This window comes from Leucoraja erinacea, chromosome 5 (assembly GCF_028641065.1).
Source record: "Leucoraja erinacea ecotype New England chromosome 5, Leri_hhj_1, whole genome shotgun sequence".
In the NCBI taxonomy this organism is placed as follows: domain Eukaryota; kingdom Metazoa; phylum Chordata; class Chondrichthyes; order Rajiformes; family Rajidae; genus Leucoraja; species Leucoraja erinaceus.
In genome coordinates this window covers 35322806-35346221 of record NC_073381.1, presented here as the reverse complement: position 1 = coordinate 35346221, position 23416 = coordinate 35322806, and the positions used below count along the sequence as shown (strand labels likewise).

Here is a 23416-nt window from a genome sequence, read left to right as displayed (position 1 = left end):
CCTACCTATATTTCTGACCCTGGCACTGACTACACATTTGATCTTGATCCCAACCCCTGACTCTTGCTCCATATCTGGCAACCTTTCTAACCCCTGGTTCCAGCCACACACATGTTCCTGATCCCCAACTCTGGCTCTGCACTTGATCATTATTTCCACCATTCTCCTGGCTTTGTGACATATCTATCCATGTTCACAATCCCCAGTGCCCATTACACATGGCACCAGCTCCTGATCTCCTCCCTTGAATATACTCAGGCACTGAACCTCACAGCCCACAGGGACGGAGAATGCTAAAAATGCTGTGTGAAGACATTTATTCTTGTCTCTCTCTCCGCCTCTGCCTTATTTTGAATCTATAATCCCTGATTTTATATGCAAAAGCCAGGGAAAACATCTAATCCACATCTCCACTCTGGAATTTGAATATTTTATCATGCAGCAGACATGGAAAGGTGTTTAGTATATTTTAACCATATCTGAAAAACCTGATGAATAATATTCAAATCTTCGGTCAGCAGTTACCTCTGGAGAGATAGTAAGCAATTTTCTGTGAATTATTCACTATCATTTAGAATTGTCTTAATAATTTACAAAAAAAAACAAGAATGAATGCAGTAACATTATTGAACCATGAACTTGCCATGAAAATAAAGGATTATTGTGCTATTTTACTCTTCAGATAATGCTAGTGTTGCAGATTTATCTCCCATGTATGCCATAAAATTAAATTAACTGTACAAAGGTTAAGAAGTTGAAAACTGAATTTAAAGGTGCCCATATAACACAAGCACTAGAAAGCTAATGCATTTGCTCTCCTGGGATAAACATGAACACTTCTGGATCGTTTTCCTTTGCTTTAGTAGTTTTGTTTGCATATTGTAACACATTAATGGTAAGATACACAACCTTCATTATAAAACTATTTTAATTATCCTTGCACTACTTAAACAAATCTTTCTCTTTCCAGATAAAAGAGATTCCTTCTGAAAATGGTAAATATTATGTTACTTGGTTCATTTTCTTTACCACATTTTTAAAGGCGATTCACACGTTATCTTTAACTGTTAACAAATTAATTTCTAATTATTTATTAATTAGATTACGAAGTAGATGCTGGGGATTTCAGAGAGGACATCCCACAAATAAATGCAGGTAAGTTTATTTAGCATATCCCCAATAAATCTTGCCCATTTTTACAGATGTGCCATAGAAATCATCCTATCGGAACACATCTCAGCTTGGTATGGCAACTACTCTGCCTAAGACTGCAAGAAAGTGTCAAAAGTGTTTTGTTGTCGTGTGTCCTGAAACTGATCAATGGATTCTTACTTGCAGCAGCACAACAGACATATAAACAAAGTAATATGTAAAACCCATAATATATGACAAAAAAAAGTTCAGTTTATAAAAAAAAACCCCACAAATAAATAGACAATAATAGTGTAAAGTCAAAAATAATGCCCTCGTCTATATAGTTCAGAGCCCATTTGGAGGTTGTAGTGTTTAATGATAGTTTAGCTGTGGTGGGGTAGACTGACTTCCCTTGAAATCACATAAACCAGATTTAAGAACATTTCTTCCCTGTAGTTATCAGACTTCTGAACGGACATTCAATATGCTGAGGACATATTCCTGATCTTCTGATCTACCTCACTGCAGCCCTTGCACTTTTCTTTAACAGGACTTTCTCGGAAGCTGTGACATTATATTCTGCTCACTGTGTATTTTCTCTTTAGCACTACCTGCTGTGCTCATGTATGGTATGATTGCATGCATGTATGGTATGATCTGACTGGATAGCATGCAAGACAAGGTTTTTCACTATATTTCAGTACATATGACAATGATATACTGTACTAATACCATTGCTAAGTTTAATAATTAGCACTGATAATGTATTCTCCAGCATCTTTCAAGTTACGTCTTTCAATTGTACTAAATATATCCTGCAATAGTTCTCCAGATTAGCGTAAATTTTATATTCTGCTCTATAGTGCAGCATCTTTGATCAGCATTCAGAATATCTTATTTTCCAATTACCTTTCTGATAGAATCCCAGAGGTTTTTGTTTCAAGGAGACATTGCAGGAACTGTAAGTATGATAATCGTTATGTTGGTTCATAATGGATTCATTTATTGTACTGTGCTTTCAACAGTCATGCATTATTGATTTCCTCACTTTGTTTCAGCGAGAACGGAATGCTCTTAAAGATCCAACAACAAGATGGTCATTTCCTATTCCATATATTCTGACTGATAACCTTGGTAAAATTTCACTTATACATTTATAAATAATTTGAAGGTATTCAAACACTATAATTATGTACTGATTTAAGTATCGAATATCATTTTATCATGTTATCATTATCATGAGACTGCAATCATTTGCATAATGCTTCAAAACATGATAATTGAAAATGTTTACATTGACAATTGAAGAGATTTATTTAGGACAAGCTATTAAAATTCAAAATTGAAATGTCACTTAATGAGCAGTGCATCTTTCACTTTATTCATTTTTCGAATATTGTTGTTTAGAGCAAAAATTTAGAGCAGAGTATTTTTTTGACTTGAATAAAATGTGACTATTGTAACCCATACCTTAGTCTCAAGGGTAATCATTTAGATTCATTAACTGCATTACTGGACTCAAATTGGAAAAGCCTTCCTGCTTTTATTGAACAACCTGTATTTTTGCTTAAATTAATATGTACTTCAAAACAGAAAGAGGCACAGGAAGTTTCAAAACTTAAATTCTTCAAATGCTTAAAAAAAAACTTGATTAAATTTTAATCATGCATGATATTTTCATTTGGACTAACATTCCTCACTAAAAGGGATTATGAGTTTGAAAACATTTGCCGATTATTAACAATGTCGTTAAAAATTACCCTGCAGTATAATTCTCTTTAAAATTACGTCATATTTCTTGATTTTTTTAAACTAAATTATGTTATTGCTTTTACATCATTTTATGGGATGGTTTATTTTATAATCTTCTTCCCTTGAACATAACTGGGTGAACAGAAGTTCACATTATAGATGAATTCAATCATAGCTCCAAGAACTCAAAACATCTGATTCTATATTACAAACAGAAAATGTTGGAAAGGCTCAACAAAACTGAAACCGAATAAATGTTTCACGTCAGAACAATTTTATCGCCACAGATACTACACGGCCTGCAAAGTATTTCCACGATTTTCCAATTATAATTCAGATTTCCAGCATTCCCAATTTTTTTTGCTCAGAGTTCTGAATGAAGTTTTAAAGAAAATAAAATAAACAAATTCTTCAAAACATTCCTAAATAGTTAAAAATATGAAACCAAACATAAATAAATTAAAATAATGTAGTTTACCTGTTTTCCTTGCTGAAGCAGAATCCAAGCTCAAATGAACATATTTCTTGATCGTGATTCCCAGGAAACTCATCAAGTTTCTTCTCTGTTGCTGGGCTCCATGCAGAGGCTGAAATGCTGTTGGTCAGTTGAGATTTCAGTATTTACTCAGGAGTCAAAGAAACGGTGGCACAAATACTGAGAAATTCTAGCATTTACATGCAGAACCAAAAAAAATCCTGTGTTAGCTCAAGATCTCATAAGCATGCCCTTGTGGTTTTCGGGTATAATTTTAAATCATTATACATTTTCATGTACATTTTATATAGGCTTAACTGATACAAACTAAGAGATTTATATCTAAAGTTCTTAATTTTGGAACTGTGTTGGTTTATTGTATAAGTATATTTATTATTTCCACTTTATTTTTCAGAACTAAATGCCAAAGGTGTAATCTTGCTTGCGTTTGAGCAGTATCGATTGAAATCGTGCATTGATTTTAAACCGTATGAAGGAGAAAAAACATTTCTATCTTTCAAAAAGTTAGATGGGTATGTATAGAATAGTACTATTTTATGAAAGTAGAAATACACAATAGACAATAGACAATAGGTGCAGGAGTAGGCCATTCGGCCCTTCATGCCAGGACCGCCATTCAATGTGATCATGGCTGATCAACCCCAATCAGTACACCGTTCCTGTCTTCTCCCCATATCCCCTGACTCCGCTATTTTTAAGAGCCCTATCTAGGTCTCTCTTGAAAGCATCCAGAGAACCTGCCTCCACCACCCTCTGAGGCAGAGAATTCCACAGACTCACCACTCTCTGTGAGAAAAGGTGTTTCCTCATCTCCGTTCTAAATGGCTTACTCCTTATTCTTAAACTGTGACCACTGGTTCTGGACTCCCCCAACAAGGAGAACATGTTTCCTCCCTCTAGCGTGTCCAAACCCTTAACAATCTTATATGTTTCAATGAGATACCCTCTCAACCTTCTAAACTCCAGAGTGTACAAGCCCAGCTGCCCAATTCTCTAAGCATATGACAGTCCGCCACCGCAGGAATTAACCTTGTAAACCTACGCTGCACTCCTTCAATAGGAAGAATGTCCTTCCTCAAATTACAGGACCAAAACTGTACACAATACTCCAGGTGTGGTCTCACTAGGGCTCTGTACAACTGCAGAAGGACCTCTTTGCTCCTATACTCGATTCCTCTTGATATAAAGGCCAACATGCCATTTGCTTTCTTCACTGCCTGCTGTACCTGCTTGCTTACTTTCATAGAATGATGTACAAGGACCCCCAGATCCCGTTGTACTTCCCCTTTTCCCAACTTGACGCCATTTAGATAGTAATCTGCCTTCCTGTTTTTGCTACCAAAGTGGATAACCTCACATTTATCTGCATTAAACTTCATCTGCCATGCATCTGCCCACTCCCCCAACCTGTCTATGTCACCCTGCACTCTCATAGCATCCTCCTCACAGTTCACACTGCCACCCAGCTTTGTGTCATCTACGAATTTGCTAAATGTTACTTTGAATCCCTTCATCCAAATCATTGATGTATATTGTAAATAACTGCGGTCCCAGCACCGAGCCTTGCGGTACCCCACTAGTCACTGCCTGCCATTCTGCATGCCAAATCATTAATGTAGTTCAAATACAAAGACAAATGTCCTCTTAGCAAATTATTTTTTGTGCCAATTAACTGCAGATGGGAATTTTGTGCGAACTATTCAATGTTTGTTATAAATGAGAGTCAATCATTATCTGTCTCCAACATTAACCTTTGAAAACTGTTAAAAATTACGGCAGATCTGAATGCTATAGCATTACATAACACATTCTAATTAACTATCAACACATTCTCACTGACATGTTGCACTTCAATTGCACAACTGTATTTACAATTAAGCCCTTGCTCTACCCTATGAGAGATATTCCCTTTGAATTATGTGTTCTTTCCTAGCTTCGCTTTCTGTTCCATAAAAACATTACAAGAATAAAAGAGCACAATCTGCAATGCTGCATTAAGTGATTAGGTCTCATCTAGAGATATAAAAGGAATAATCCTTTGTTCCATCCATTCATCCCTCACCTTTTCTGAAACCTTACTTGTTTTCTCTGTTTGCCCGGCCCGTTCAAAGGTCTTCAACCAAAGATCTTAGAGATTATTATAAAGATAAAAGATCTTATCTTTTAATGTTTTATCTTGTATGTATTGTTAGCTTTTAGAAATGTTTGAATGGTGCACTGACTGGCTGACATTTTTAAATTTCGTTGTACATGGTTCATGTTACAATGACAATAAAGAAACTATTCTATTCTATTCTTTGTCTTCAACTGAGAATGGTAACTTAATTTACTGTTTTTCCGTTTTATTTTAAAATTCAGTATCTCAGAATCTTTTTAATTTTTGTTGCTCCATCTTGTCTCTTGTGTCTTTTCACTTAACGTCACATAGTGGTGCAGCTGGTAGTGCTGTTGCCTCATAGCACCAGAGACTCGGGTTCGTTCCTGACCTTGTGTGCAGTTTGCAAATTCTCCCTGTGACCGGTTGCTCTGGTTTCTTCTCACAACCCAAAGACATGTGAGTGTGTAGGTTAATAGTAAGATTAAATGAGTACTTACCAGTATGAAGTTTGATCTGTATTTTATGAGGAGTTACGATGAGGGATTACGTGAAGACCCCAGCCCAGTGCGCAGGTGCGGCATACTTCGAAGCAGCGGTGTGAAATCACAGGATAGACACAATATTTGAAGTAAGATAGTAAAGATCATGAGACATCAGTTTATTAGTTTGATCTATATATTGAGGGTGGGAGCGGATGGCACGTAATCCCTCATCGTAACTGTAACTCACCTTTTAGTCATGGTGTAGATGTTCCAGGAACTCCAATACGTCAGTGGTTGAATAGTTTGGTATGTTGTCCCTGCGTCGTGGCAGTATTTTACCCATGTTAGCTCTTGGAGACTGTTCGCAGGGATGCCGACATGGTGGTAATGGTTCCTTTGGATAATCCCAGTCCCTGGTAAGGTCTATTCAAAACCTGCACCCAGGAGTTTGATGTTTTTCTGGCATGGGTGGCTTATGCCTGATACTGGGTTGAGTCAGCAACCATGGTCCACTAGGGAAATCCATAGGTGACTCGCCCACCATGTCGTGATGAACTGGGAACCATGGCTGTGTAGGCCGGTCGGGCACGTTCAATATCTCGGAGACAGATTCCATCTGTATTGCGAAGTGCCCGACTGATGAGGCAGAAGGGAGGAAGGCAAAGCAGAAATTCCCCCTTCCAGCATGTAGGCATCTATCGCTGCTGCCTCTGATCTGGTTCCTAAGTCACATACATAGGTTACTGGTGATTCCGTCTTGTGCAACCAAATTGATATCTGGCTTTCAAACTGCTTAATACCTTTAGCAGATATTTTGGGTTTGACATCTATTCAATGTTATCATAATTTTTTACCCGTGACGTGGTGTCTCCCACTGTGTTCTAGCTTCCTAGGACATAGGCAGCTGATAGTTAAAATGTCTTTTGACACACCATTGCCAGATCTGTTTGACCAATTTGTTGCACAATAATGATTTTATGCTCCCCATATGGTTGATATAAGCCACTACCATAGTATTATCAATCCGTAACCACATATGTACGTGCTGCATTTGAAATGCATATGCTTTTTAGCCCAATAGGCGATCACCAATCCCAAGTAGTTGATGCCCGGTGTGTGTAGTAACGATGTTTCTGAATTGGTCCATCTGTTACCTGTGCTGGATATGGAGTTTAGTTGCTCCCCAGCCTAAAGTACTGGCATCGGTTTTTAATAACCAAGTTGGGATTGGTGATGATAATAGGGCTGAAAACTATGCGAAATATATGTCTGCCCACCACTGTAATTGTGATATAGCTTCAGTGGGTACATTCATGATTTGATTATAGTGACCCAAGTACCTTGGCAAAGTAACAGTCATATGGATGGATTGTTATTGAAGCCCAGATAATCCATGGTAGTTAACGGCTTCAATTCTGGTTTATCTGGGCGTGGGATGAACCTCAGAGCTTTAGGGAGCTGTTTCGTAGCTAGAACTGCTGCCACAGCTAATTCCTTTGATTCCTCTAATATGAGGATATCATCCAATATATGCCATGATTATGCTTGTTTTCTTAATATTTTCATGGCCATTTTTAATATTTATAATAGTTTAGGGCTGAGGTTAGACCATTGGGAATGCTCTATACTCCCATAGTTGCCCTAACCGGGATATCCATTATCCAGGTAAAATTTTTTTAGGTATCTATAATGATCCTAGTGTATGGGTATAAGATAGTTAGCATCTTCCATATCAATGCTCGCCATAGGTATCCTTTGGAGATCAGATGTCTGGCAGTGACAAAAAACCCGTCTCCATCTTAGAGTGTATATACTCAACAGATTTATTTAGTGATATTAGATCAATGATGATGCTACATTCACCATCTTTTGTAGTTTCGGTGAATATATTCGATACAAATTCCAATGGTTCATGTTTACTCCCATGATCCGTTTAGTAATGAGCCTTCTAGTCCAGCTTGACCTTCTCACTTCTCTTTCTTAGAGGGAGAAAATGCCCTTTGGGCGCATTGCTGAACTGGCGGTAATATTACCAATTTGAATTCAAGTTTTTATCCACTAATACTGTTGAGTATATTTTAGTTATTTGTGACAGCACCCCCTGCTTTATCAACAAGTGTAAATGCTCCCCCCCCCCCCCCCCCCCCCCCCAGTTAGTTAGAACACCCTTATTTAGTGTAAACTGGGAGGAACCAGACTACCTACCTCCATGTTTATTGTTTTTTCATGAAGGCCTAGTTTTGCTGGTATGCTGGTGCTGTCGGTGGGGCGGCGCATTTTCCCACGGCTCCGCTCTGGGCCCCTGTCTAAAAAGAGCTTTGGGGGTAATGTGAAGCGGTCGCCAGGCTTTCACCAGTCCTTGTTCGATATTGCTGGTGGATGCCGAGGGGTGCTGCCAGCTGGGTGTTGGATGCGATGTCCTGCTCGTTCCATGGCCTGCCCTCATGAGGCGCACAGGTTTAGCTGCCTCTCTTCCCGCAGCAGCGGTTTGCATAGCCCTGTATATTTGGGGTTGCGGGCAGGTCTTATGCACAAATGTCAGTCGAGTATCCCAAATTTGGGAACATCTTAGGCGTCAGCACACTCGTAGTGCAACGGGATAGTCTCATCCTGGGAGAACCACCTTGGTGATCATGGCGTCTCGCCTGCCAGGTGAGTATGACCGTGGAAACGAGCAAAGGCGGTGACATCTTGACCCTTCTGTTAGGAGCTTCAGAATTCGCTGCTTTTAGCTCTTGTCTGCGAGTCTGCTGACCCAGCTGCCTGCGGATTTGCCTCTAGAAAGGCCTACTCCTGCAGGTCTTTTTTGGGAAGATGGTCGTGTGGAGGAGCCATGTAGTGGCCCACGACACCCAGTAGCTCTTCCTGATCCTGCTCCCCTGGCATACTGCTGTTCTCGTCCGCCTGCCCAGCGTTTAAGCCAGCCCAGCCCTGGCCTCCTTAGCTAGCCTCAAAAGAGGGAGCAAAAGGGTGTGCTATAAATTGGAGGAGGCATAGCTCAAACTCCGCTGTTGCATCAATCCCTCGACAAGAGAGATGGCTAGTGCAATAGCACTGGGGTAGGAGTGTCAGCTCCCTTGGCATTCAGCCAGTGCCCTTTTTTCCTGGAGGTTTTGAACTCCATGACCTCCTCTGGCTTGGGGAGACAGACATACTTATTTTTGCTGCCTCCACCTGTTCCAGTGTTGGAGGAAGTTGATTCCTGTAGAACCTGTAATTTTGGTAAGATTTTTGTCTTACCTGTATGTAGAGGCTGCCTGCCGTTTTTCAGGCGGCATTGTAGCGGTTCCCGGGCGGCGATTCTCCTTGTCAGGAATCTGCAGGGCTGCCGGTCGGGTCTTTTAAATTTCCCTCCGGTCCGCTGCTGTTACCAAACAGCTGTTCAGCGGACCGGCATCAGCGCAGCTCCCTGTCAGCGGTCCACAGCATGTGCGGTCCCGTTTGCGCCTATCCCCCTCCACTGTCAGCTCCTTCGCTGGAGTCGAACGGGGGTCGCTTCCTCTGCTGCTTTGCTCCCCCTGGAGCAAAAACCACAAGGCCCGATTAAGGTAAGTACTTACCTCACGTTCCTTGGTTGCGGGAGCGCCGACTCCCGCTGGCCGCGTTTGCACAGCTGTGCGATTATGGCCGCACCTGCGCACTGGGCTGGGGTCTTCACGGAATCACTCACGTGACTCCGAAGTAAAATTGATCTCAGCCAATTGCCCCTCCTATATAGGGAGTGGATACCAAAGTGTGATAGCATAGAGCTGGTATAAATGCGTGATCGATGGTCAGTATGGACTCAGTGAAGCAAAGGACATGTTTCCTTGCTGTGTCAATCAATCAATCAATCAATCAATCAATCAATCAATCAATCAATCAATCAATCAATCAATCAATCAATCAATCAATCAATCAATCAGTCTGTTCCCAGCTGTGTATCGTTCAATTTCCTGAGTCTAAACTGCAGCATGTTCACCTCTTTCTCACCGAGGCAGAGCTGTCAACAATTATAACTGCTCACCAGAATTCTTTTTTTTATTTTTTTTTAAATTTTATTTTTATTAGCAGTACAGTAAATCACATTAATACATCGCATATGTCTTATTACATTATGTTGTACCACTTCATTTTTTGAGCTGTAAAAGAGAAAGAAATAAAAGAAGTAAGAAAAGTAAGCAAGAATCGTGAAGGTGCAGGAAAGTGTTGGGAGAAAAGAACCCCTTAGGGAAGGAATTAGAGAAGGAAGCAAAGAAAATAATTAAGACCCTAGAAAGAAAGGAAAAAAAAGGAAAAAAGGAAAATCAGTCGCTCTATTGTAACACAAAACTCCGCAAAAAAGGATCTACCAACCATGTTTTTATTAAAAATGTATTTTATACCCCCCATTACCCGGTCCTGGTAGCCTTTATATTTTAACTTATTATTGCACCTTAGCTTGTAATAGTTCCATAAATGCAGATCACGTCTTTTGGAAGTGATCTGCTTTACCTGCTAGGAGGAGTCTCATCTCTTCCAAGTGTAATGTTTCGAACATGTTTGAAATCCACATTTTTGTTGTTGGTATTGGAGCATTTTTTCCAAAATTTAAGTATAAGCTTTTTTCCGATTATGAGCCCATAATTAAGTAAGTTCTTTTGAAACATATTTAATTCAGGGTTAGCTTCCGATATTCCAAAAATGATCCATTCTACTCTGGGTAGAAGTTTTGTTTTAAATAATTTTGTAAAGATTTCAAATATTTCGTTCCAGAATTTTTTAATTTTTGTACAGAAAACAAAAGAGTGCGCTATGTTAGCTTCTTGTACCTGACATTTATCACAAATGGGTGAGACATTGGGGAAGAGTTTATTTATTTTAGTTTTTGAATAATATAGTCTGTGTAATGTTTTATATTGGATTAGAATATGTCGTACGTTGATCAAGCATTTATGCACATATCTTAAGTGTTTATCCCAGCTCTCTTTTGAAATTGTTATAGTTAATTCTTGTTCCCAATCTCTTCTAATATCTGTTGTAGGTATTTCTATATTCAATATAATATTATATAAGTATGATATTAGATTTGCTGATTCAGCCTTTTTCTTCATGGCTTCATCTAATAAGTCTGGGGGCATATTATAATAGTCTTTTGTATATTTTTTCAGATAATCACGGATTTGAAGATATTTAAAATATTGATTATTTTTCAAGTTATATTTCAGTTGTAATTGTTGAAATGGTAATAATTTCCCTAATTCATACAGGTCTCCGAGCGTTTTGATTCCCGTTCTTTCCCATTGTGTAAATGATTTATCTATAATTGAGGGTTTAAACGAAGGATTATTGACTATTGGCATTAGCAGAGATAGATTTCTTAATTTTAAGTTCTGTTTTATTTGTTTCCAAGTTCTGATTGTACTATGTATCATTGGATTTTTATTATAATATTTGTTATTCAAATTCGTTGGTGAGAGGAGAGTCGCGCCTGTATTACCAGGAGCACAGTCCTCTCTCTCCATTATAATCCAGTCCACCTGCTGGGCAGAGTTGTCCAGCAGGCGAATCATATTTTTAATATTTACCGCCCAATTATAGTACATGAAGTTAGGGAGCACTAGACCACCCATCTCTTTTGGTTTACTGAGGTGTGCTCTTTGTATTCTGTGGGATTTATAATCCCATATAAAGTTTGTGATGTCTGAGTCTAATTTTTTTTTTTTTAATTTTGGAAGATATATTGGAATTGATTGAAATAAATATAGGATTTGTGGTAAAAAAATCATTTTTATAGCATTTATTCGACCTATTAAAGACATCGGCAGCGTTTTCCAGAATTTAATTAGATTGTTTAATTTCTTAAGTAAGGGGCTATAATTAGCATTAAACATACCGTGGTAATTTCTAGTGATTTCAATTCCTAAATATTTAAATTTTTCTGTAGCTATTTTAAAGGGGAATTTCAATAGATGTGTTGAGTCTTTCGGTTTTATTGACATAATTTCACTTTTGTTCCAGTTTATTCTGTATCCTGAGAAAGATCCAAAATCCTCGATTAGATTTAATATGTTTGTTATACTGATTTGGGGTTTTGTGATATATAGTAATACATCGTCTGCGTATAAGGATATTTTGTTATTTGAATGTTTTGTATTATACCCATAGATGTCAGGATGTGTTCTAATTTTTTCAGCTAAGGGTTCAATTACCAGAGCGAATAGTAGCGGTGATAATGAACACCCTTGTCTATTACCCCTTGTTAATTGAAATTTCGTAGATAGTATATTATTAGTTAATATTCTAGCCGTGGGTTTGTTATATAATAATTTTATCCATGCGATGAAGCTCTCTCCCATTTGAAATTTTTGCAATACTTTAAACATATAATCCCATTCTACTTGATCAAACGCTTTTTCTGCGTCCAATGAAATGATAGATAACTCTTGTTCTTGAGGTTTGTGAGAGTGCATTATGTTAAGCAGACGTCTCAGGTTATTAAATGAGTGTCTCTTAGGTATAAATCCCGTCTGATCCTTATTTATTAATTTACTGACATATTGACTTAATCTTCTAGCTAGTATTTTCGCTAATATTTTTTGATCAGTATTTAACAATGCAATAGCTCTATATGATCCTGGTTCTTCTATATCTTTATCTTTTTTAAGTATTAGTGTGATCGTTGATTCAGCTAGTGTTTCAGGTAAGATTTGTTCTTTAAAAGCAAATGTATACATTTTCTGTAGACGTGGGGTCACTGTATCGTAAAAACATTTATAAAATTCATTACTGAATCCGTCTGGTCCTGGTGTTTTTCCATTCTTAAGTGTGTTTATTGTGTCTTCTATTTCCTTAGCTGTAATTTGTGCTCCCAGTTCCTCTTGTTCTTTCAATTCTAATTTTGGAAGGTTACAATCGGTCAAAAATTCTGAAGCTTTGTTATTGTCTATTAGCGTTTTCGATGTATATAAGTTCTTATAATATTGAGCAAATCTTTTATTGATATCCTGAGGTAGTGTTAATAATTCCCCTCTATCTGATTTAATCTTTAAAATTGCATGGTCTTTTTCCCGTTTTTTTAATTGGCGTGCCAAAAGTTTATGGGGTTTATCCCCAAATTCAAAACATTCTTGTTTGGTAATTTGGAATAATCTTATAATCTTCTCTGATAGTAATTTATTTAGCTTAAATTTCAAAATTAAAATTTTATTATGTTTATCCATAGTTGGATCTTTAGCATTATCTGTATCTAGTTGTCTGATTTGTTCTTCTAATTGTCTTTGTTCATTTTTATTCTTTTTGTTTTGAAAAGCTTGATACGAGATAGTGACTCCTCTAATAAATGCTTTGAAGGATTCCCATAATAAAGTAGGCGAAATATCTGGTGTATCATTTATCTCAAAAAATAGATCCATTTGTTTTTTTAGATATATACTCCCTTGTGGGTCTTTCAAAATTTGCGAGTTAAACCTCCAGAACGATGTGTTCATAGAGATTCCTTCCAATTTTAAAACAAAAGATAGCGGGGAATGATCTGAAATCGTATTAGTGTGGTATTTAGGGTTAAGAGTATAAGGGATTAGTTTTGAATCCACTAGGAAATAGTCTATGCGTGAGTATGTTTTATGCACCATTGAATAAAACGAGTATTCCCTTCCAGTCGGGTTCGCGATCCTCCAAACATCTGCTATATTTGTATTTTTTATATATGTATTTAAGAGTTCACTAGTTTTAGATTTCTTATTACCTCTTTGTTTTTGCATCGATTTATCTAAATACGGATCTAAAGCACAGTTGAAGTCTCCTCCAATTATAACATTTTGGTAGTTAGATTCTGCAATTTTATTCAGAATTTTATTAAAAAATTGAGGATTATCAAAATTGGCTATTTAAATCTAACTCTTGGTTGCCTTCTATAACTTTTCACAATGATTAATTAATGGTTGATGAATTATTTTATTTTCCCCTTAACCCTCTTCATTCTTTGAAGTGCCTTGCTGTGTGATGTACCATGAAGAATTGTTGCTAATACTGTTCAAAAGAACCAGCAAATTATTTTTAAAGGCCTTGTCTAAGCTACAAAGTCAGTGTAGTTTGGTTCAGGAGGAGAAGTGGCACAGGCACAAAACACTCTGATGAAAATATAAAAAGGTAGAATGGTTGCTTACACTGGCAAGGTAAAGGAAAATGAGAGAGATCAATTGTATCTAAAAGTAGAAAAATAAGATCAGATAGGTAAACAAGAAAATAAATAATTAAAAAAAAACATAATACGGTGATGCTAATCCTAATTTCAATTTACTCAAATTTCAAAAGCTGATCTTCCAACGTTAACGTTTTTACCTTGATTCCTTGGGTGTTAAAAAAAAATGTACAATTTGGATAGGAAAGATTTAAAGGAATAATGGCCAAACAATAATGGTTTTGATAGGATGGGGCATCTTGGTTGGCATAAACAAGTTGAGCTGAATTGTGGACAAGAAGAATTATTGAAGAATTAGTCTATAATAGCTAATATGAGCGTATAGTACTGTGATATGTAATCCATGAGTACTCAATTTCAGATGGAATAACTTAAAATGGATGGAAAAACAGCATTAGGCAGGTGCTTTAACAATCTCCCTCAATGTGCTGTATCTGTGTATTTCTTTATACCACATAATATGAACAAAATATGGCCCATCAGAAAGGATATGGTCTATATTTATTGAGACACAGGCAATACCCCAGGTGGTGCTCCAAACTGGATACTCACTTCCTTTCGATATTAATTTTCAATCCGTATCCAACAATGCACAATGCCACTTATAGATGAACAGAATTTTGACAAAATCATGAAGCTGCTTTATTCACCCTCAAGTGAATGGCTTACAATTATGATCAGTTTTATTTAGTTTCACCAAAAGTACTTTAATGAAGCAATTTTGTTATATACAATAAACCAAATAAACCAAATAAACACAATATAGGACAAATGTTTTATTACAGTATCTGTACATAACTAAAACTCTGATCTTGTGCTCTTCCGGTTTGCGTGGTTTTTCTATTTGCACAAAAGCAGCACATGATTGCGCTACGAGTTTTTGCCACCTTACTCGCATTCTCCTGTGCTCAAGTGCAAAAAGTTTTGTTCCGATCGATGGTATATTTTAAAAGTTATTAAGGTTTAAAAATCTTTAAAACCACACATGCGCAGATTGGTCTCTTCTCCTATCAGTCAGCAACATGCAGATTGGTCTTTTCTCCTGTCAGTCACTGGGATGACGACGCCCTTCCTGTACCATCGCCGCACTGATTGGCCAGGTCCGCTGTCAGTCACGGACAGCAACCGCTCGCCCGATGAGGAGAATATAAAGCTGAAGGAGCAGAGTGAGCATTACTAATGCTCCGCCGGCTGGAGATCATCTGCATGTGCCTCCGTGGTGCTGAGTGGGCGAGCGGCCGAACCCACTGCGTAGCCTCCATGGTGCCCAGCTGCGGGCACCGTCGGCCGCACTATCCAACCCAGGATTCTATGTAGCGATCCAGGAGTCATTGAGACCGCAGTGGTGAGGCTTCACGGCGATGGAGCTGGGGCAGCGGTGGGGCCTTGCGGCGGCGATGGGGCCTTCGCGTATTTCAAAATCCGCAGAGAAATCTATCTCTTCCTTTTTTAAAAGTATTTTTTCCTGTGTCATGTCTGGTGGGGAAGGAGGAGGAATAGAGGAGGGGAGAGTGGGGGTGTGGAATAGAGGGCGAGGAGGGCAGTGGGGGAGGTGAGGAGGGATAGTGGGGAGATTGAGGGAGAGGAGGGGGTAGGGAGGGAGAGGTCGAACGTGGGGGAGGCGGTGAGGAGGGAGCATGGGGGCGGATGGGGAATAGAGGGAGGAGGAGAGGGAGAGGAGTGGGGGAGGTAGGGAGTGGGGAATAGAGGGAGAGGAGGGCCGTGGGGAGGTCAGGAGGGATAGTGGTGGTGGGGATAGGGGAGGTGAGGAGTGGGGATTAGAGAAATAGGAGGGGGATAGGGAGGGGAGAGGATTTATGGAGGGAGGGAGGGAGTGACTGAGGGTAGGGGAAAGGAGAGGTGAGGGAGAGATTGGGGGAGGGGAGGAGGAGAGGGGAAAGAAGAGGGAGGTTGAAGAAGAGGGGTAGTGAGTGCTGGGGATGAGAGGAAATGAGCTGCGCCTGCTCAGTTGGGGGCTATGCATGAGTGGTGGAATATTGTGTTTGGGGAACGGGTTTCAACGGGGGAACGGGTAAGTGATGGAATATTGCGTTGGGGAGCAGACCCAACGGGTCTGTACTTAGTCTAGCATGGTATCAAGATTGCACAGTTGCAGCACACCAAGAGAACCACCTTTAGGAATAGTTGCAGGCTCTTCTTTTACAGATCCTAGTGAAAACATTGACACCAGAATTAAATGTATGTTGACCATGACTGACTGTGGTAGTTCTGATGGTACCTGGTAGCAATTCCTGGAAATTCTGCTGCATATTTTTAATCATTACATGTATATGAAATTGTACCATGTTTCTGATTGGCATAACAACTAAAGTAGATGTGATCCTATTATAATAGTGGCAGCATAGTTGAAATATGTTCTGCACTGATCTAATCAAAAGTACCCACTTGATTCTGATTTAATGTTTTTCTCTTTATACGTAATTTACTGAAAATGGTCTTCATTGAACAGGTGCTGGTCTTTTGTTGGTGACCAACACAGTGGTCAAGAAGTGTCCATTGGTGAACGGTGTGACACAAAAGCCATTGTTGAGCATGAACTTCTGCATGCACTAGGATTCTACCATGAGCAGTCAAGAACAGACCGTGATGATTATGTTAATATTTGGTGGAATGAAATTATTCAAGGTAAGATTTCAATTTAACAATTCTGCAGACAAATTGTGTATTTGGAGGGTACAATGACTCAGAGCACAAGGGATTTGGGGTTGAATTCAACCTTTGGACATCTTTTCCATGAGCTTGTGGGTTTCCTCTTATTCCATCCAAAATTCATATTTCAACATACTATAAGTAAGTTGATTAACTCATGCTAATGACCTCTTAGTGCAGGGTAATAGTAATAAAAAACGTATTACAGGGCTGTTGAGGATTATGTATGTGAGAATAATTGCACATGTGCAGGTAATAAAGAGAGAGGGATGAGATTAATAGGATTGCTACCATATAACCATATTACAATTACAGCACGGAAACAGGCCATCTCGGCCCTACAAGTCCGTGCCGAACAATTATTTTCCCTTAGTCCTACCTGCCTGCACTCATACCATAACCCTCCATTCACTTCTCATCCATATGCCTATCCAATTTATTTTTAAATGATACCATCAAACCTGCCTCCACCACTTCCACTGGAAGCTCATTCCACACCGCCACCACTCTCTGAGTAAAGAAGTTCCCCCTCATGTTACCCCTAAACTTCTGTCCCTTAATTCTGAAGTCATGTCCTCTTGTTTGAATCTTCCCTATTCTAAAAGGGAAAAGCTTGTCCACATCAACTCTGTCTATCCCTCTCATCATTTTAAAGACCTCTATCAAGTCCCCCCTTAACCTTCTGCGCTCTAGAGAATGGGAACAAATTGGGAACAGTTACAATTGGGAACAGTTACCCTGGGAACAAATTGGTCAAATGGCCTTTGTTGTTTTATTATAGGACTACAACATTATAATTCCTCTTAAATTGATCTTTTAATGCCAATTGGTTGCAAGGGAAGAACGCGATTGCTTGATTACAGCTGCCTGAGCAATAGTTTGAAAAAAGTTATAAACTAACAAAGTAAATTTTGACATTGAATCTAATTATGTACATAAATTGTCCACTACAGCTTCATATCAACTGTTATACTTTTATTTAGGTATGGAGCACAATTTTGTTGTTTATGATGATGACCTAATTACTGACCTGAATACTCCTTATGACTATGAATCTGTGATGCATTATGCGCCATTCTCCTTCAATAAAAATGATAGTTTGCCAACCATCACTACAAAGATACCAGCTTTTGATGGTATAATTGGACAACGTTTGGACTTCAGTGCTATTGATTTGCTGAGGTTAAATCGGATGTATAATTGCAGTAAGTTCAGTTTTTAATCTTTTCCATTTGATGAATGAAGTACTCTTCAGTGAGTTCAGTATTGATTATTTAAAATAAATTTTATACAAACCCTTTCCTCAGCTTCCACTCTCACACTGTTGGATCAGTGCGCATTTGAGTTCATTAATATCTGTGGCATGATACAGGGGGAGCATGAAGATGCTGATTGGAAACATGTGCAGAGCAGGCCTGGAAATGAGGATCATACTGTAACCGGGAAATGTAGAGGTGAGTACACACCCCACCAATGCCTCAATGTACCACTAGTGCCTGTTATTCTCCTAATCCACCATTCAGTTCCTTGAAGAGAGACACAAAATGCTGGAGTAACTCAGCGGGACAGGCAGCATCTCTGGAGAGAAGGAATGGTTGACATTTCGGGTCGAGACCCTTCGTCAGACTTTAGTCTGAAGAATCTGGTTGACATCTCTCTACCCACCTTACCAAATTCTTTAATTACCTTTGCGTCAGAGCAATGATTGAGATTTACTTTGAGAACTGCTGTTGATAGTTACAATTTAAATTACTTGATATTGTACACATACCAGCAATCATAAAAATAAGGTTTGAATCTTGAAACTATAATATGATTCAGTCCACAGAAAAAACAATAGAATAACATATTTTTTTCTAGCCTGATATCAAATGATATTCAATCTTGAAATATGAATAGCAGATAGAGAAAATCTATGTACCGATGAATAAATATTTTGTTCAATTCCAAATAAAAAAGATAATAATAAAAGGACTGAAGAATTATTTTGCGGTACAATAAAAACTTAACAGGTCTGAGATGTTATCGTGTTTTGAACTTAGTACCTAAGTATGTCCAGTGAGCGTTGAAATTAAAGAACTTGGCTTACTTATTAAAAACTTTGTTTAATGATGCTAATCTGAAATGTTTAATGAATCCTTGAACATTGTATAACCATCAGCATTTTATTAGATTCATTCTACATGACCTTTGAACCCCATGCCGGGAAAAGACTATATAAAAATTATTTTTGATCTGGCCCTACTCCCAAATATTCTTGAGGGCCAGTGAGCTACCCTTCCTCACCTACCCCTCTCCTCTTTATCCTTGGTCCTGTCATCTGCTGACTTGGGGATCCCTTAACCATGGGTTGCTTTTCGATTCAAGAGAAATTTTTGGACTTTGTAATAAAAGGTGTTGCACAGTTGTGTACTAATTAGGCAGGAGTCCATATATCCTCATCGACCGTTTTCTTACTACGTCAATAACTATCTGTAACCCTGACTAAGCTTGGATCTTCGGCCAAGTTAGCTGATTGTGGCTCCGAACTATTTGTGTGACTGAATGCTGGGCGTGAGGTTAAGGCTGGGTATGAGGTCAGGAAGTCCAGAACAAAATGAGTTTGAGCTTAGGACAGCCCATGTTCAAGCTCAAGACAACCCAGTGAAGGCCTGATGAACTGACTGAGGTTGATGCTGTTTGGATTACCAGCAGCCGAGGCCATCCATGGACACAATGGCTGAAAAACCCAAATGGGGAATTGTTCTAAGGACAACTCAACATTATAGCAAAGGGCCCCATTGGATTAACAGGAAGACAATTGGGATACATGAGAATGGTCACCAAAACCCCTCTGCCTATCTTCCAGTAAGAAAACCCAGCAAATTAGTTTAATTTGGAGATTCAGCACAGAAAAAGGCCCTTCGGCCCACCAAGTCCATTCCAACCAGCAATTCCCGCACACTAATGCTGCAGACACTAGGGATAATTACACAATTTATATTTATTCCAAGCCGATTAGTTTACAAACAAATACATCTTTGGAATGTGGGAGGAATAGATTGGGTAGATGCATTATTGGCCGGTGGGAGTGAGTTGGGCCGAAGGGCCTGTTTCCACACTGTTTCACTCTATGACTCTATGAAACCGAAGATTTTGTTGAAAACTCACACAGGTGAAGAGGAGAACGTACAAACTCTGTAGGATCATCCCTAGTGTTTGCAAGCGCTGTAAGGCAGCAACTCTACCGCAGCACTACCGTGCTATTACCTTTGTTTTATTTTATTTTTTTAATTAGAATAAAGTTGTTTTTTTAAGTATAACTGGTATATAACAGACAATTAAGTGGTCAAGCATTTTCTGGCAGTTATCTACTCTATATTATTCTCAGCTATTTAAATATTATTAAATTATGCAGAGCTCCTGTTATGTTCTATCCAGTGGGAAATAAATGGTCAGCATAGTCTTCAATTAAATTGCAGCAGTTATTTATTTAATTTTAGATTAAGGACTTGATTTAAAGCATGCTTTATCCATTTAGTATAGACATGTGTAACATGAATTACCCTTTCTCTTGCCATTGGCATTTTCTGCATATGAATTTGTCATATTGCTGTAACACAGTAAATCATACATTTGTTAAACTATATTAAAAAATGCTTTCACTTTCATCAGTCGCTAACATATTATTCACATTTTAGATGCTGGATACTTCATGTACTTTGATACTCAGAATGGTAAAAATGGTCAAACTGCTATTCTGGAGTCCAGGATCCTATACCCTAAAAGGACTGAGCAGTGTCTCCAGTTTTTCTATAAAATGACAGGCAGTCTAATGGATAAACTCACTGTATGGATGAAAATAGATGATGGAACTGGAGCTGTTAGAAAATTAGTTAAAATGAAAACATTTCAAGGTATGTACTTTCAATGTTGATAAGAACACAATATATGCTACAACATTATGCCCCAACAAAAGTGAAGCGCTGGATAGGGTAAAGGGTGACATAATGAATGAATGTTGGAGAGCTCTTTCAGTAAATGCAACATTTACAGGTGGGGGTCCGGCATTCTCGCAGGCAGGTTTGCTACTGCGTCACAGGTGGTTTTAAACTAAATAAGGGGAGGTGTCAAATGGGATAGTCAAGGACGGAGATAAAGGGAAAGGGAGTAAAGGGATAGTTAATGACCCCAGAATTAACGGGTAAGAAAACTCACTAAGGAATAGGAGAATATGGCCAAGTGCAGTAGGGATCGATGTGAATGGTGAGATGCGTAAGGAAATAAAAGTACTGTATTTAAATATGCGAAGTATAAGAAGTAAAGTAGATGAGCTTGAGGCTCAGATAGAGGTTGGTAGATATGACATTGTGGGGATTACCGAGACGTGGCTGCAGGAGGATCTGGTCTGGGAACTTAATATTCAGGGTTATACATCCTATAGAAAGGACAGGCAGGTGGGCAGAGGAGGGGAGTAGCTCTTCTGGTGAGGGATGGAATTCAGTCCCTTGCGAGGGAAGACATAAGGACTGACGAGGTAGAGTCACTGTGGATTGAGTTGAGGAATTGCAAAGGCAAGAAGACACTAATTGGTGTTATCTACAGACCCCCAAATAGTGGCCTGGATGTAGGGTGTAAGTTGCAGCAGGAGTTAAAACTGGCATGTAACAAAGGTAATGTCACTGTGGTGATGGGGGATTTCAATATGCAGGTAGACTGGGAGAATCAGGTTAGTTCAGGACCCCAAGAAAGAGAGTTTGTCGAATGCCTTCGAGATGGATTCTTAGAGCAGCTTGTAATGGAGCCAACCAGAGAAAAGGCAATTATGGATTTAGTCTTGTCCAATGAACCAAATTTGATAAGAGAACTCAAGGTAAAGGAACCCCTTGGAGGTACAGGTGCACAACCTTTTATCCGAAGATCCAAATAACGAAAACCTCCGAATAGCGGACATTTTTTCGGTCCTTGAAGAAAGGTCCTTGAAAACGTTCACCGAGGGCGGCCCGCAGAGGTGACAGCGGAACCTCCGGTCGGTCCTCGAAGAAAGGGGAACTAAATCCCCATTCATAAAAGAGAAGGTGAGGGTATATTGCGCAGGAGGGTTAATAATTGACAATATGCTGCTGCCTGCCCGCTGAGTTAAAAAGTTCCCACGGTAGACTCACGATACACAGTGTATCGTGAGTCTTGCGTGGGAACTTTTTAACTCAGCGGGCAGGGAGTAGCAGATTGTCGCTCCCTTCAGTTTCACCCCACCTACACCCCTCTGCTTCCTGGCCATGTGTGTGACCCCTTCCCTCCCCTCTCCAGCTCCCCGCCCATTGCACCGGCGCGGGGGCTTTGCACTGTCTTCACGTCGGCGATGCCAGCAGGTCAGTGCCAGTCACCGGAGACGTCAGGACCAACGGGACACTGACCCCCAGGCCCACTGCAAGCACAGAGATCCCAGAGACCCACAGCCAGCAGCAGCCCAGCCATGTTCCAACTCCAGAGGAAAACTGCAAACTGGCCGGAGACATCAGGACCACCAGAAGCCGCTCCCCGATGGGCCACTACGGCGACAAGTGGCAGTTCGCCCACAGCCCGAGCTGCTCCCCCTCATCGGGACACCGACCCCCAGGCCCACTGCAAGCACGGAGATCCCAGATCAGCAACTCCAGCCCAGCCCCGCTCCAACTCCAGAGGAACACGCTCCCCGTATGGGCAGAAGCTGATGGTGTGCAAGGTACATCTTGTTCTTGGGGTCGCGCAGCTCGGGCTGTGGGCGATCTGCCACTTGTCGCCGTAGCGGCCCATCGGGGAGCGGATTCCTCTGGAGTTGGAGGGGGAGGGGGGTATTGTGCTGTTTGATTGCCCCCTGCTATCCTAGGGACAGGGAGACAGGACAAAGGCAAATGTGACGGCGGAACCTCCGGTCGGTCCTCGAAGAAAGGGGAACTAAATCCCCTTCATAAAAGAGAAGTGGAGGGTATATTGCCCGGGAGGGTATATCGCCTACCTGGAAGAAACCGGACATTTTTCCAGCATGTCCTCTGCACACCAAAGCTCACCAAAGCTCACGTTTGGCGCCAAACGCACGTTGCCTCTGCTGCACACGGATATAAGAGTGTGAAAATGTCGCCTTAGGCCGCCTAAGGGCATGTAGCCCCGCTAGGGTGACATGAGTGCGAGAGGTGATTCAATGCTGCGGTCACATTTACAAATTCAGGAATTCATTCAACACACTGCATTTCATACAGACATTTATTCTGCAAGAAAAAACTACATTGAAGACTCAAACTCGTGACCGAGGAACTGCCGGGATCAAGGCGCAAACTCGCGACCTTGCGGATATGAGCTGAGCACGCTACCACTGAGCCAGCCATTAAAATCTACGCTAAAAAAATTCCATTCCGAAGGCCGACAAATTCCGAATTACGAAAAGTGTCTGGTCCCAAGGCTTTTGGATAAAAGGTTGTGCACCTGTAGTATGATTAGTTATAATCTGAAATTTGAGAAGGAGAAGGTTAAATCGGAATGCAAAGGGGATTATGAAGGCATGAGAGAGGAGCTGGCCAAGGTAGACTGGAAAGGGATACTAGCAGGAATGACAGTGGAACAGCAATGGCAGGTTTTTCTGGGCATAACCCAGAAGACACAGGATC

General features: G+C 39.9%; 1 protein-coding gene across 1 annotated transcript in view; it reads left to right on the top strand.

Annotated features, from left to right (window-relative positions):
- Window positions 1-780: 780 nt before the first annotated feature.
- The window catches only part of LOC129697116 (meprin A subunit alpha-like), a 40642-nt gene continuing 18006 nt past the window's right edge, over window positions 781-23416 (top strand). The window contains exons 1-10 of the mRNA XM_055635350.1: window positions 781-895; window positions 971-995; window positions 1102-1155; window positions 2055-2095; window positions 2193-2268; window positions 3777-3894; window positions 16594-16769; window positions 17777-17998; window positions 18101-18247; window positions 20474-20689. Coding sequence (XP_055491325.1) covers window positions 830-895; window positions 971-995; window positions 1102-1155; window positions 2055-2095; window positions 2193-2268; window positions 3777-3894; window positions 16594-16769; window positions 17777-17998; window positions 18101-18247; window positions 20474-20689 — 1141 coding nt within the window. The 5' untranslated portion in view covers window positions 781-829. The remainder of the gene's footprint in view (window positions 896-970; window positions 996-1101; window positions 1156-2054; window positions 2096-2192; window positions 2269-3776; window positions 3895-16593; window positions 16770-17776; window positions 17999-18100; window positions 18248-20473; window positions 20690-23416) is intronic.